The following is a 16,422-nucleotide window of genomic DNA, read 5'->3' as shown; positions in this document are numbered from 1 at the left end:
ATACTCTCTGAATTTAGTCAATATCTGTCACAGCAGAAGCTATAATATGGCACAAGATTGAATTTGAACAGTACGTTTTTTAGAGGGAGAGAATAGAATTAGATTATAACAGTCCAAAGACAGGTAGAATAATATTTAGTTCATGACTGGACTACTTGACAGATTTGGTTAATATACAAGATTCTGCAAGGAGTGAAAGCATAAAACTCCCACAGCAATATATCAACTCGTGCATACAACTAGTTGGGACAAAAAGAACCCAACAATATGCCTCCTTGTCCTGCCTTCCATATTAAGCTGTACTCGTCTTTACTAATCTCTATTAGTTTCTTAGTTCCATGGTCTTTATTGAGGGATCTCATAGTCATAATACCTGCATCGAATTAAACAAACACCATTAATCATCTGAATGACCTGTAAAAGGCAAAGAAGAAGAGTAATATGCATATTTATGCAAAGAAGAGAGAGCCAACATGCATGTGAATTACACTGTTCTGGTTTTTTTTATAATGGCAATTTTCTGATGCCATCAAACGTTGTCTTACGGTAATATTTTCTTTCCTTTTGAGAAATCAAGAGTGACTAGTATATGCGAGTAATTGATTACAAAATTCTTAAATCGATGCACAATGGATCACTAATTTTGCGCACCTCAATTTGTTGGTGTTCTGCACTTGATAAAATGGGGCTAGATGCCTAATAATAGAGTGAACCTGCAAAAATGCATCGGATCAAAATTTATCACACTGTCATAAAATAACATCATAATACCACATATTTACAGCCATACAGATATCATACCCTGCCACCAGTTCCCCCTTGAAGCACTGTTCGGATCGTTGCCATTGGGATTTTCGTGTTCATCATCTTTCTTGAACTGTTCAAGGGGAAAAAAGGGAAAAAAGAAAAAGTCATCTATCATTTCAACAGCTAATAAGAGTAAAATAAATCAAGCTGTCATGTTCCATTATTATTGTAATGCATCTTATGATGCATGATCAGTATTGGATGACATACTCTTAACTTCCACACACGTATTAGTTTATTGACAAATTCACTACTCACAACATGTTGATATTCTGAGTTCTTGGTTCTTGGAGAATAGTTCTCTTGACCACCGTAGTAGATTGACGAGCTGAGGTAGCATGGTTCTGGTGTTTCATTCTGAAAAACTACACTCTTGCCTTTGCCACTGCCCTCTCCCTTGGCTTTCTGAGTGACATTATCTGAAAACAACCAAAAATTATATAGCATCCATATCAAGCCTAGAGAACTGATCAGAGAACAACTTACAAGAGAGCAATTGTGCAATATAAATTATAATGGAGGCATACTTTCTGCTCTAGCAACAAAAAGTTTTGATCACATACCTCGATTCGCATATTTTCCCCTGCCACCATGATTTTCCATAACTCCAGAGTCCCTCCCAGCTGGCACCTGAATCGGAACAGTTAAAAGATAGAAAATCTCAGCACTTTCAACAAGTACAACAAAAACTGTAATGTTCTCTCTGTTTCTTTTATCAGAATTATAATATCGATCCAGGAGACAAAATCACAGCACTCTATTTACAGCACATGTAGTACTTCAATTATATATGAAATGGAGTAGCTATCGATACTTATTTTTATCTCTTTTTATGTGGATGTTGATGTGATTTTTTCTTTTATTTTTCATATTTGTCTCTCTTTTCAAATCAAGTCCATTGAATAAGTATTGTTAATGACTAACTGAGTATTTTGAGATTTCTCACCCCTACCTTCTTAAGCTAATAATTATTACAAAAGGGATTCTTTCTTTTCTATTCTATGTCTTTTGCTTAAAATCCCCTTTTCCTTTTTATGTTTCATCTTTTTAGCTACTTAATGCTACCTCCGCAACTAAATATGGTAACAAAAACCAGGAGAACCATGGAAACCTTGCATTTTAATTCGTCATTACTGATTGTTGGGCTGGTGGCGAGTGGGCAAAACCCCCATAATATATAGCACCCGGCAACGCATGCATAAAAGTGCAACAAATTAAAGAAGGCCGTGAAGTGTACCTTTGATGGATGAGGAAAAATGGACTCGAATATCCCACTTGAGGCGGATGATGAAGAGGAAGAGTCTTTAGGACCAAAAAGATGATCAAAAGAAGAAGCAACGACTTGCCTTTTGTTTTCCATGCCAAGATAGATTTTTTAAGCTTTCTTTGTCAACCAACGAACAAAACTACTCTTTAGCAGTCTACAACAACGACCACACTGAAACGAAAAGACACCAAACAAAAAGAGGGAGCAAACTCTACTGACCCCAAAAGGACACCCAAGAAAACAACACAGATAGGTAGCAGCAGTAGATAAGGTTTGCAGTTGCAGAGTGAAAACGAAAGAAGGAAACAAACAGATAAAGAAGAACTTCGAAATGCAAAGCACGTGAAGATTTGCGGTTGTGGGATATAATGCAAAACCGTCTCTGCTATTTATAAGCCCAAAAAGACGGTGTTTAGGGCTGCTAGCAGCTGCTGCTGCGGCTGCAATCCCACGTTCCTCTATTCAATTCTCTACATTTTTTTCTATCTTTGACATGTGGGATGCATCCTTTGTGTACAAGTGGACATGTTGCCAGCTTCCAACTCCTTCGTGCCACGTGTCCTCCATGCCCATATCTTTGACTCTCCTTTTCCTGTTATTTTTTTGCATAAAGATAAACGGATAAGGTCGTCGGCTCAACTTGGCCTCCTAGGATATGCTTCCAAATAGTTGACCCTTCATCCTTTTTTTTTTTTAAATTTAATTTATTTTATTTTCTTTCACTGAAACTAAGTGATAAGAAGATTTACCAATATTCCATGCATTGAAAAATAGATATTATAGACATCTCCCTGCAAAATCTTCCCAGCAGGTTCAATGACGAATATATACTTTGTTCCTAAATCAAAAATGTTTTTTTTTTTTTGGTGTGGGTAACGTTGAAGCGCTCATGGCTGGTAGGTTGCTGAACCTATTCATGTCACCGATGTAATTATTTCATCAACATTATATTTAGAATCACGACAACTCAACATTTTTATAAGGCGTTGTGCCAAAAGAAAATCAATCCCTTCAAGTTTATCCTGAAACAAATTAACATAGTGCTTTGATAGGTAAAGACTAAAGTACAGTGTTTTTGTGCACTAATATTCTATAATAATTAATGGACGAGAGTATTCCACAAGATCAGGATAATAATATGAATAATGAATGGCAGGGAAAGATAAGGAGGAAAGGCGAGACAGCGTAGATTAATGGCTCCCTATAGTCCTATTGACAAATTAGCATGCGTCATGCTTGGGTTTATGGTAGGTGTAAATTTTTATCTTGGATTCGAGATGGGCAATAATGCTAATCTTGGATTTGCTAGGAGAGTTTTTTGATTAATAGATTTTGGCATTTTCCTTATTGACGATAATATTTGTGGTTGGTGGGATGAGGTCGGCTGCTTAGATAAACACCCAATTCTCGAGATAAGGTTCTCCTGTCTGAAGCCAAGACAATTAAAGAGAACAGAGAAGACGATAAATTCCATGCCTAGGCTGTACTATTGCGGCTCAAAGCAGTGAGCCAGAGCATTGTCGCATTATTGTCTTTGAAAATACATATATAGCCATCAATTTGCTCGAAAAGATCCATGTGAGATTAATTAAGAGATCCTTGATTGATTAGCCCCTGAAGGGACGTCGTTAATCTGAGCGCCGAGCGTAGATCCACTAAATAAATTCTCGAGGATAAAGGAAGATATGTTTATTTAAACCAGGTCATGTGTGGTGCTGATACTGTAATTCCAAAGATTTCGAAGGCATCATTCTTTTATTGGATAGAAGAGGATAAGCTCATTTAAAGCACTGTAACTTCTCAATCAAGCGTGACATCACTCACAAGAGTCTTGCTAGGGCTAGTCCCTAATTGGGCCCGGTTTTGTGGCCAACATATGTTCCACTTATCCGCGTTTTTACCTTTCTATAATTTTAAATGAGACTCCTCCTCATTATTCGCTCGGAAGAATTGAGGAGAGAGAGAATCTTAATTTATGAGGTCCATGTTAGCTGGTAAAATCACTACACAGACTTGAATCATATCGATTAAAACAGTATGATATGTATAGTTCACGTAATAAGTCTAAGAAAATTCAGTGTACAAACCTAGAAAAATGGGAGTTTTTTTTTTTTTTTAATGTTTGGGGCTAGCCGCTTAAAAAATAATCTTTAAATCATGGCTCTAAAAAAAATTATAATTCAAAAATCATGCTAAAGAAATCTTAAATTAAACAAAAACTACTTTAAAGCAAGTTCATATTTTGCTGAACGGGCAGTTCCTGCTAGCTGAGTTTGGCTCTCAAGGATATCCCTTGTATCAGAGGATAAGAAAGTAGAAAGAAGAAGAAGAAGAAGCAAATTCTTTTTAATTAAATTTCCGCGTCAACCGGGAAATTCCTGGCATTGCAAAACGGCGAGAATATATTCTCTTGCAATAAAAGTAAGAAGCTAGATGAAATGTCAACTGCTGCCTGGACCTCTTAGTTACATTACTGCAACAGAGAATCAAATATATAGGTGGTCAAATTCCACGCAATTGCAAAGAAAGGTATATACATTTCTTTTTTCTAGAACCTGTGGCGGAGACGAAAGATGATTTTAAATTCGTTGTTGATCGAATCAGGCTGCTGATTTCTGTAAGTTGTTGGATCTGAAGGTTAGTTTTGATTTCAAGCTCTTTGCAAATATATATATATATATATATATATATATATATATATATATATATATAAATCAAGAATATTTGTCAGTGGATGATAGGATTGACTAATGCTCGATCGAGGGTTGAGTCTGTTTAACCAAGGAGCTGGATCCCTGAGAGAGAGCAACTAGTCAAATTGCAAGAAGTTGCTAAGAATCATATATTCCAGCTTTTATTGATACTGGAATATAAGCCAAACTTTCATTCGGCGAGCTTTGACAAACGTGATTTGTAAAATTTCTGTGTTTAATAGATTTAGTTGACATTTGGATTCTCGTAACTGCATGGACCACCATCACAGCTAGACTCCAAATAAATCTGTAATTGTCTTCGATGAAAATGAAAAATGAAAGCATTTATAAGTTCCCCAGAGGACCACTGAGCAAAGTTTTAGATCGCCTCATAAAAATAAATAAAAAAGTTTAAAATTCTCAATTTTAGAGATCTCATGTTTAGCTTACCATGCATGGATCAAATGATTCAAACCTGTTCATGGTTGAAGGGGATGCTCCCTTTGAATTTCTTCCTGGTTTTAGAATTGCAACCATTTATGCCGCACGCAGGTTAGGTATTTTTATTTTTTTTTAAAAAATTATATATATATAGAATTTTTCAATGTATTTATGTAATTTAAAAAATCTAATTTCAAATAAAAATTTAAACTAAGATTTTTTATTCTAAGACTTTGAATAAAGTTAAAATAGATTAAAAGATGAAAAAAATATTCCAATCCTGAAATTAAGGATGTAAAAGATGATGTTACGGTGGCTTGTCATTCTATCATATGATTGTTTGTCTAAATAGTAAATAGTAAACAGTAAATTTTACTTTTCCCAATATATATATTTATTTATTTTACTCTCCGGCCTTTTCCGTTAAGAGAATACGAATAAGTAATTTCTGGGATATAATTAAAAAGTTCTTGTCGTTGTTTTTTTCCCCCTCAATCAAGAGATCCTATGTTCAAAATCTAAAACGGTGGGCAGGGACTACAAGCTGTTAAGAAGCCTAAGATTTATTAATTGGATCTCTGGTGGACAAAAAAAAAAGAGTGTTAATTATTGCATCCTGAATTCCAAATTAAGACTCACCGTAGAAGATCTCTTGCTTCAAAATTCCGATATTAATCTAGATTCTATTATTTTTTCATTGCTACTCATGACCTTAATAAAACACGAGTTCATCGACATATTGTCTTTCTCAGCAAAGAAAAACACGTTGTCTAGCTCTGTCATATATTTCTTCTTGAGAAGTTTATTAAAATTACACTTTATATATTATCTGATATCAATAATACAAATGCCACAGTTGTTTATTGAGTACACATCCATAAACGAAAATATTAAGTGTAAGTGTAACAAGAGCATAAAGACTTGAAAGCGAAGGCATATGGAGTATTAATTAATTAAATCAGTGGGATTTCCATGGATGGCACTTCAGCTTTGGGCATGATGACTCCCAAGAGCTTCTGCATTCTCCTTTCGCACCATCACAACACTTGCATTCCAGTCCCAGGGTGGCAAAAAACCTTTTTGAATTTCCTGTTATGAACATCACAATGGTGCTGTTACAATTCCAAAGAAACCAGACAACATATAATCAATTTAGTATAGATATATATTTTTTGCTTACCTTGTTGAAGCGTCAATGGCCTGGCTTCCACCGCTCTAGGATATCGAGATATGGTAAAAATCAGCAATAACAGCAAGACAGAAGCTACAAGATGTCTGGGCGCATCCATTTCTCTCTAATATTCTAACAACCTTGGTAATTGCTTAAGCAAATTGCAGGGATATACGAGGGAAGTTATAAGCATTTGCACAAGATTGTAAGATATATATATATATATATATAGATGGATAGGTAGATAATGGACAAGCGTGAGCCAATAGGGAATTCACAACGGTAATGAAGAGAAAAGGTTTGACGAATGATCATAGCCAACGCGTTTACACCACTACATGTGTGAACCAAGGGTTAGAGGTCTTCCTTTCAGTCAAGAACGAATATTAATTGTTGAATATTAAAAAAACAAAAAAACACTCTTCAATTTCTGTTCAGCATGAAAAAAAGAAACCTATATTCTGTTTCCGCAAGCTTGTCAGTTTCGATTTTTCTGTAACAACGTTAGGTTAAAAACATAATTCTAGGGAAAAACAAGGTTAGAAACAAAAGCTTACATCACATGCATTGAGTATAAGTGCTGAACAGTAATTTTTTTTTCCCTTAATGCCATCAATTCGCCTGTTATTTTCTGATTGTGATCATTCATATAATACAATTTTATTAAATAAAACCACCAAATTTAATATTTTGACTGGGAGGCTCGTACATAGTCCCACGCTTAACTTAGAAATAAAATAAAATCGAACAACCTCAAAAAGATTGTGAGTCATTTGCGAGTGTGCCATTGGCAAGACCGGAAGAGGCTTCCTATATATCAACCGAGAGAAGGTGTCATGAAATCAAGGAATGTGCCCATATTTTTTATAAGGACAATTGTTCTAGGAATTGTTTTTGCAAAGTTAATAATAACTTTCACCATGCCAATTAATTAATGTCAAATGTTTTATAATTAATTTTTAAACTTTATTTATTTATTTTAAAATAAAAAAATATAATATTAATTCAATTACAATATCATTTTAACTAACACGTCATTACCAAACTATTACACAGTACATATTTGGAGGATTATATAACATATATGATGCTCACAAACCAGTGAAGCACAATTAGTTTTTGAATAGCAGATACATGCTTGTTTTTTTTAGAATAAGTCGATATATGCAGATACATGCTTGTTGTTTGAGAGTATAAAAGTTAACGTGGTTTAAAGTATTTTTTGTTTAAAAATATATTAAAATAATATTTTTTATATTTTTGTAAAAATTATTTTTAATATCGACAGATAAAAACAATTTTAAATTATAAAACAATTAATTTTAAATATTTTTTTTATTTTTTTAAAATATAATTTTAACCGTATTTCTAAACATAATCTCAAATTGAACTTTTCAAGACTTCAAGGGAGTGCATGGTTTTTCTATAGTTATTAACAAGATTGTTTAACAAAAATCATTCTTATATAACATGATTTATTACAATATATACATGCGTATAGTGATAATATTTCTTTCGTTTCGTGCCATGCGATATGTTTAAATTAGCTTTTGTATATTAAAAATAAATTTATTTTTTAATCCTTAAAAAAATATATAGATTAAATATATGGAGAGAAATTAACTATACATATTCACGCATTTTGTCATTATTAATTGCTCGTGTTGAAGGGTTTTGAAATGGTTAAGATCAAAACGTTGGCCACGGGGCACGTAGATAAGAAAGATAGTGAAATAGTTTTTTTTTTTTTTTAAATTAAAATAATATATTTTTTTATATTTTTTATTGTTTTGATATAAAAAAATAAAAATTATTTTAATTGTTTTTAAATAAAAAATATTTTAAAATTCTAACATGCTCATGCAGCGCGTGTTTCAATACATACCAACCGGAAACCGGAAACCGGAAACATAGACTTGACCATCTTGACTGAAACTCACGCATAAATTTACGCATGCTTAATTATTTATCTCTATCTCAGTCAAGACAAAAATTGGACTTCTTTTACGGGCAACCAAAAAGACGAATTATTAACCCTGAATAAGCAGTTCTGTACCAGAAGATTCTAAGATTTTATGCGCTGGACTATGATTATATATAATATATAAAACTTAAAAATTAACTTTTATGAACAATTAATTTAATTTACTTGCCTTCTTCCTCGTTATTTACCCATCATTTCTAAAATATTTTTTTTGTGATCACTTCATTGACGAGGTCCAAGGAGGCAGAAGTCATTCTAAAAATAAAAAATAAAAAAGGCATGTCACACATTCACAGTAAGGGCAGGTTAAAAAAGCAAACATTCTCATATATATATAAAAAAGAATTTAGTAAAACATTATTGGGATTGTGCTGACGAAGGTAAATACGTAATGCACCCGTAAGCTCCATTTCACGTCTTGGATTTTTTCTTCTTCTTCCAGAATCATTTCATGCAATAAGTAAGTGTATGTACAAGTTAATCCCATGAACATGTGGAAATAACAACTTATACTTTCAGGGTACTCATCATTAAATACATTCATTGAACTTTATTTAATATTTTGGTTAAAAAATAAAAAAGAATTAATCAATCAAATAAAAATCGGGATATTTATTAATAATATCAAATAAGTGTTCTATTATAAGGAAATTAAATATTCTTAAATACTTATATAATAACTTTTAAATTAAGAAAAATATTATAATTGATTTAATAAGTGTTTCATTATCCAAATCCTAAATGTATTAATTATTAAAATTAAAAAAAATGTCCCCACAAGATTAGCCATCATTTTAAAAACAATCTTTTATTTATTTTTTGTCAATGTACAAGCTCCGTTTCAAGAATATCAATAAAATCCTCCCGTAATACTAAAATAAAAAGTAATAAATATAAAAGATAATAAAATCCTTGCTGGCACTCATTGTCATCCAATTTGTTGTGAAATCTCATGCTTGAGCTTTGCAAGTTGCAAAAGCATATCAATTTATTTTTGAAATATTTAACAACATGAGAGTAAATTAAAACCCAAGCAATTTAATTACTAACTAATAAGTTTAGTGGAGTATCCAGCATTTGTTGTTAATAAGCAGGGCAGTGAATACAGATGATTTCATGAAACGATCATGCACCATCGGTGATCTCCACTCACGTTTTGGCTGATGGCATTCTTCTTTTCTATTTTTAAAGCCAGAGAAGTTAGTTTCATAAAGTCTCCATAAAATTCAGCTGGCTACCTGGTTCTTTTTACTCTTTGATCTTGCTTTCAGTTCGTGTTCTCTGAATTTCAATGAGCACAACATCCATGGAAGGGCATGCCGTTACAGAATATCAATGGCCGGTCGGAGTTGAAATAAAAGAATTTGTGATTTTCTTTTATAAATCAAATAGAATTTATGAATTGGAGATTAAGGAGACTTCCACTACAAGTTCATTTCTCTATAAAACATGGAATCTTTCCCATCTTCTTCTCTATTTTTGTTTCACTCCCCCCCTGAATTGATGGTATCCACTTGATATGTTCTCGATTATGTTTGAAAATGGCATCCGACGTAGAAGAAAGGAGTTTCAAATCTTTTTTCTTTTTTTTTGACGCATCACGAAACTTGTTGAGAGAGAGAGGCGGCATGCCGGCATCTATTAGGAAAAATGAGAGTAGCGTTTCAAACTCATTTTTTCTCTCAAAGAAATGCATATTTCGAGTTGATTTTGTTTTTCGTTTTTTTTTTTCAATATTAATTAACAGGCTAGTCTTGATCGTTCTAGAATGGCAAAGCCCGTCCTACAGTTCATCCATTAAGGGAAATGGGATCAGACTTCGCAGTTAATTCAAGGTACGTAAAGAGGACTTTTTAAAGGAGAAAAGTTGAAGATTTCATGCATCCAGAGTTCTAGAGGGTTCTATTTGCGCATAACCACATATATAGAAATTGGACTGCGTTCCTTGAATAACTTTTTCACGTGGCCTGCGAGTCCTATATGTTGAAGAAACTGAAGCGGTGCAGCTGTTTTACTTTCCTAATTTCACTAGAAATTCTCTAATTCCTCTTAATTAGAATTAGCATGAGTTCACAATGCAAGAAATTCTTCAAAGAATAAGTCTCCGGACCCCTTAGAACTCAGATTCGAGCCTGTAGTTGTTCACACTAGATAGTTTCCAACCTTATCCAATTCAAAAGTCATGGTTTCCAAACAAGTACTTCTTCGAAGGAGCAAGACCATTAATGAAAGTCAGTACCAACGTACAGTACCGATCGAAATATAGCCATGTGTAGACAGAAAATGCATGGGGGATGGATGTATTCTATGAAGAATCTCCAACCCACAATAGCATTTTCTGTCTACATTTGGTGCATGGGGGATGTATGTATATGTGCAGTGTTTTCTCGTTGCCAATATGAGCTAGATGATATCGTGGAGCATGGGGGATGTATGTACATGTGTTGTGTTTTCTCGTTGCCAGTCAGAATTAATTCAAGCAGTCTTGTCCCGGCTCCTCCATGATTGAACACGATTAGGAATTACTTTCAATCCACGCAAATTGTCTTGGTTTTTATTCATTTTTACATGGATATAAAAATTAATTGTGAAAAACATATCTTAAAAGAGCCTATATTATAGTGTGTTTGTGCCTATTGTGCTTAGAGTTATTAATTTAACTTGAATCCGATGGATTCCAATTCAATCCGATACAAAACGGATATTTTTTTTAATAGCTATTTTTTGTGTGTGTAATAAATATAATTTATACATTATCAACTTCAACCCAAAATGTTATCCAAACTTAACCTATATATATATATATATATAATTTTGTTATTTGACATATATACGATAAAAACTTGATTCGTGTATAACATACACTTTGTCAACCGTATGTGCTAGCAATAATGGTCCGTGGATTGGCAGTATTCTCACATCCTCCTGCAGGGCTTCGGCCTCGTCCGTGGGCTGTTTACTATATTCTCCTTGCCGGCTTGGGGCCCACTTCCTGTATACTGGGTTAGAAGCTCACGATGTAATTCTGAGCCCATCTGGGTCTGGGACTACTCGTCGTGTTCAAAAAGAAAGGGGCTCAAGCTCAACTCTAATTAAATGCAGCTAAACACCTAGCAGTAAAAACTTGCCTGGAGAGGTTGCCCTTCATTTTAATAATAATAATAAAAAAAACTGGAGACGTGAAAGAAAAAAAATCCCTGAATTCTTCAGGTGGAAAAAAATTATCAATTGGAAGAGAATACAATCAAATATTCATTACATAACCCATCTAGAATCATTACAATGAAACATGGGCAACAACAGGGCTTCTCACTTGAAGCTCTCCATCATCCCAAATTAAAGCACCAGAAATGGCAGTTTCGGTGACGACAAAGGATTTGATGTGCCCAACGTAGTTGAATCTGAGGGCCTTAGGGGTTACTTTTATCTGAAGCCCGTTTGGAGCTTTCACAATTGCCTTGTAACTGGACTCAGGTGACCCAACATTTGTCACAATTCTATGAAAGACACGGGTTATTGAGTGACCAGACCGGACAGATAAACCTAAAGAAGGGTAGTGCAGATTCCAGACAGCTTCTTTTGTTACTTCAGAACAGCTGGAGTCATCCCCTTTAACAAGTCTTAGTTGTTTATTGCTATAACCTTGTCCACACAAGAATCTAACATAGTCTTCCTCTCCAGCATCGTATATTAGGCCAGGGTTAATGGCCTTCACAGGATTTATGTGTCCTGATCCATATCCAAACTCTGCTTCAGGGTTAGTCTCAGCACTCATGGAAAAAGCTGCACAGGAAAAAAAACCCCACACTTTAGCACTTTTTGGGTTTTCTTGCATGTATAAAAACATTTGAAGATTGTAGCCATTGGTAAAATCATTACCTGTTGTCATTAGAGCAGACTTTATGGCGGCAGGAGACCATGTCGGGTGAAAGGACTTGATGTAAGCTGCTGCTCCAGTTGCATGTGGGCAAGCCATGGATGTGCCAGAGATTATATTGTATCGAACTACTCTTCTATCCCCCTGCAACCCTGTTACAGTGTTACCTTGGGACCATGCTGCCAAAATGTCTGCTCCAGGGGCTGCTAGGTCAGGCTGCACTAGGTTCACAAGTTAATACAGGGAAACAAGAGGAGGCATGTTAGAGGAAAAATGGATTTCAATTTACCTTGATAATGTCAATTGTTATAGGATTAGGACCTCTTGATGAAAATGAAACTACACATGGAGCCAAATCATCCTCTCGTTGAATGCTCTTGAATATTGTTGCTGTTGGTTTTCTGTTGAAATATCAAAATAAAGCAATTGAATTAGTACCATGTCTATATGCTTTATCTGCACTTTCACCAACAGAACTGTGCAATTGAAGGAAAATACCTAGCCTTGTTCACATATTTTGAAATATCAAGTCCATCACTCAACCCCAAGTGAGAAGCTGGTAAAGGGAAATTGTAGGCCACATCTTCGTAATATGCATCCTGCATTATAGTACCAACTACTCCTGCTTCTGATGCTGCCACTCCATCACAAATTGAATCACAAAGACCTATTTTCCCTTTTACCAATTTCTTGTCCAGTGACCCTTTGTAGCAGTACCTGCATTAAACAATTAATTACAATGTTTAGCCATCTCATGTGTGAAAATATGGCATACTTTTGAATAAAGCCATTACTGGATCAACATGATCAATCTCGTTTCCCATTTCACCTGGATATGGACTCATTGTACCCTTTGGTATTTGGGACGTCTCCAGCATAGACTATAGGGTGCATATCATGCTCAAGTGATCTGGAAGTATTTATAGAGGTTCCCTGCATGTCGAAAAATGGTTGTTTTTTATTCAATGGTACTTTAGATTTTGATGTAGCTTTTTTGAACGGAACAGTTTCATGCATCTTGCTCACCTCATAAAATGCTCCGTTTTCTAACATGACCTTAGTCACAAATTTCCTATCTATTGTGCTAGCAGCCACAGAGAGAAACCAAGGCGAGACATTGGTGATGGTTGTAGGATCAGGACCCGAATTACCAGCAGAAATTGATGCAAGTACACCATTCTTCATCGCGTGGAAATCTCCAATTGCTATGGAATCATTAAAATACTCTCTAGGAGAAATCCTCCAACAGAAAGAGAAATTATATCAACTCCATCGGCAATAGCATCATCAAATACTAGTGAAATTTTGGCAACTGCCCTTCCATTTCTTTGGAGGTGGACCAAATCCTTCATCACTAAAACTTTCAGATTCTGGCCAAATTCCCGTGTCAAGCATTCCAACAACGATGTTACTTTCAGCATAAACTCTTCTAACATGCTGGGAGAAGCGCATGAAGTCCCACGACCTTGTTGTATGGGGTTGTTTCCTTTCATGGGGGAAGACAGACACCACTCCTTCCATGGCTGAATAGAGTACAGTTTTACAGCCTTATCGTGAAATCTGTTTCCATTTTTAAATATGAATCTTCTAAGAAATTGTAGTCTGCTTACCAGATATCTTAAGCACCTCTTCATTGGTCAACTTTGCAGCAAACCCATTGAAGCTTCTTTGGTAGCTGTAGAGTATAGACTCTGATGCGCTGATCAATGCAATCCAGTAAACAAGTTAAAATCAAAATCAAAATAGAGTACTCTTTCTTGCACATATAGACATGTTTGGTTATAGATGTTGTCTGTCCAAACATGAAATGGCTTCTATTTGGATGTGTTAATTGTAACATTGCCAGTATATCTTCCCCATGTGTAAATGCTACTTTTGAACTAGATAAACTTTGATTTGAAGTATTGAGAGCAATCAACTAGCAAAAACCTGAAAACAACCTTTCCATGACTTTTGAGGCCTCTTTAATCTCTTCATTTGGTTTCCATTTCTAGTGCTAAAATTGATCTGTAATTGTATTCTGAAAAAAGATAAAAATATTGTTGTCGCGTAGAGCAATATACAAGATATGCCTGAAAACCGTCAATGTCACACCATTTATTTGTTTCCTCCTGGAATACAATGAGCTATTGATCAGTGTTAAACAATGTCAATAACCTGACAACAACTTCTTCTAGCATGCTGGTGTGGAGAGCTGATGCAGAGAAATCACCCTTTGGACGGTCACCCAAGTATACGATATAAACCTGCTGCCACAAAATGATTAGTATTCAGCAGTAATGTTTTTTATTTTTGAACAGTGTTTACCAGTAATCATAGAGCTCTATTAATTTTCTAATAGTATACAAACTTATAAATAAAATGTGGAGGCTCTAATGAACTTTGACGTTCTGCTATTGCCAAAGTCGTTACAAGTGGAAGCACTATTTAAGAAGGAATGGACTTCAAGTCGAAAAATCAAACCCAATTTTAATATTAAAAATTTGTTCAGAAAAAGGAAAAAATGACAGGAAAAAAACGTGAAGATAAAAGCTCAACTTGCAGATGCACAGGAAGTGTTTGTCTGTCTATTGTCACTCGATGTGCAATGGCAACTGATAAGCAGGCTACACGCCAGAGCAATCAGGATAAGCCTTTGTAAAGGTATTTGACTTGCCATTGTGGGTTGTATCGCTAAACTTTTCATGCAGAAATGGGCTACATGTTGGGTTCATATAAATGGATAATAAAGTTGTTGAGCTCGCCAAAATAGTTCAAGGACGGCTTTAAACATCGTTATTGTCAAAATTTAGGTTTTTTTTTCCTTAACAAATCTAAAAGAAGAGAATATGTTCCTTACGAACGTTCCCTAATTAACAATGTTCTCCTTGATAGTTCCTTGCCGAAGGCATCAAAAGGGCATGTTAATTGCACGTCATTTTTCAAAGCTGGGAAAGGCATGGCGGGGGTGGGGGGTTATAGACTCCAAAAAATGTGACCAAAATACAAGGGTCATGAATTCCTAGGGTTCCGGCATGATCGATTCTCTTTCCAAACGTTTAAGAACATATATATTGACTGAAGTAAAAACAGAAAACCCCCCTTGACATTGTTATTCACAAATTCTTTTAATCACCTAATTGGTTGTTAGTGCATGCAAACTGAATACCACAAGGGGAAGTGTTGAAGACTTGTAGTGGCAATGAAGATGATAGCAAGTCCTATATCAACTCGAAGAGTCATAATTAGGATGATATTTTTTGTCAACTCCAGTTAATTATGTAACATAGCATTTCATTGTATCTTATCACTAAATTTATCATGTGTTATAGCCTAAAAAACCATCAGGATCTGCAAGAGAATAGTCTGAAAGTGTTCCCCTTTTTTGGTACATTCTTGTAATCTCCCATGTCTTAGCTTTATTACATGAGCATACATAATTAGGTATCTTGTTCATGTAAGAGCGATGATTGTGAGTATCGCTCGATGTTGTTGAGTTAGTTTTGGTGACTAGGGCTAGCGATGCGATTTGTCACATGAGTTTGATTTACGAGCCACCAACCACAACATATTATTGATTAATTACAAAGGTTGTCAAGCTTCTCCTGACGATTCTAAATTAAATAGTCATCCATATATTATTTTGATATGAAATGTATGAAATTTCTAATTCAATCATTAATTCAGGTTAAAATTTTATAAGCATATTTTATTGGTCCAGTTTTTTTGGTGGTCAGCTAACTATAACAATATGAGATCATTTTCTTGTCCAAATTAGGTTTAGAAGATGATGTTTCAGATTTTTATTTTTATTTTCCTAGTTATTTTTATTTTTATTTCTTATTTATGTTTTAGAATTTAATTTAGTTTAGATTCCATTATCTAAGTCTTCAGTTATTTTTCAAACAATTTAATTGTTATTTTTCAGAAGAGATTAAACAAATTGATTATTCTTTCTTATAGCTACACGCTGCTTCATTACTTGAATTTCAAGAGCACTGAACTTTGCTGGGACTTCACAACGGACTTTTTAATTTTGGTCACTTAGCTCAACCCTTTCCTGGCTTGGTTGCTTGAAACGAAAAAGGATAATTCTGAAAAGATCAGGTTACCGAAACGATCTGTTAAATTAAACTGGGAACCCTTTGTTGATAAGAGACCAGATTTTTAAGGTGGAAACTAATTAATAAAAGTAGCAAGTCT

General features: G+C 34.6%; 1 protein-coding gene, 1 long non-coding RNA gene and 1 pseudogene across 2 annotated transcripts; all 3 read right to left on the bottom strand.

Moving 5' to 3' along the window:
- Nucleotides 1-12: 12 nt before the first annotated feature.
- Nucleotides 13-2,562, bottom strand: LOC133697703 (uncharacterized). Its single transcript, XM_062120444.1, has 6 exons — nucleotides 2,045-2,562; nucleotides 1,371-1,437; nucleotides 1,066-1,226; nucleotides 802-877; nucleotides 652-713; nucleotides 13-373 (listed from the first exon to the last, which is right to left on the bottom strand). The coding sequence occupies exons 1-5, from the start codon at nucleotides 2,165-2,167 to the stop codon at nucleotides 697-699; spliced, it is 444 nt and encodes a 147-aa protein (XP_061976428.1). The 5' UTR covers nucleotides 2,168-2,562; the 3' UTR covers nucleotides 13-373; nucleotides 652-696.
- A 3,309-nt stretch (nucleotides 2,563-5,871) lies between these two features.
- On the bottom strand, nucleotides 5,872-6,556 carry LOC133696060 (uncharacterized). Its single transcript, XR_009842599.1, has 2 exons — nucleotides 6,389-6,556; nucleotides 5,872-6,297 (listed from the first exon to the last, which is right to left on the bottom strand). It is a non-coding gene; the product is annotated as an uncharacterized LOC133696060 (long non-coding RNA).
- A 5,084-nt stretch (nucleotides 6,557-11,640) lies between these two features.
- Nucleotides 11,641-14,899, bottom strand: LOC133696565 (cucumisin-like; annotated as a pseudogene).
- Nucleotides 14,900-16,422: the final 1,523 nt, after the last annotated feature.

The sequence above is a fragment of the Populus nigra genome, chromosome 6 (genome assembly GCF_951802175.1).
Source record: "Populus nigra chromosome 6, ddPopNigr1.1, whole genome shotgun sequence".
NCBI lineage: Eukaryota > Viridiplantae > Streptophyta > Magnoliopsida > Malpighiales > Salicaceae > Populus > Populus nigra.
This window is presented reverse-complemented; position numbering and strand designations above follow the sequence as displayed.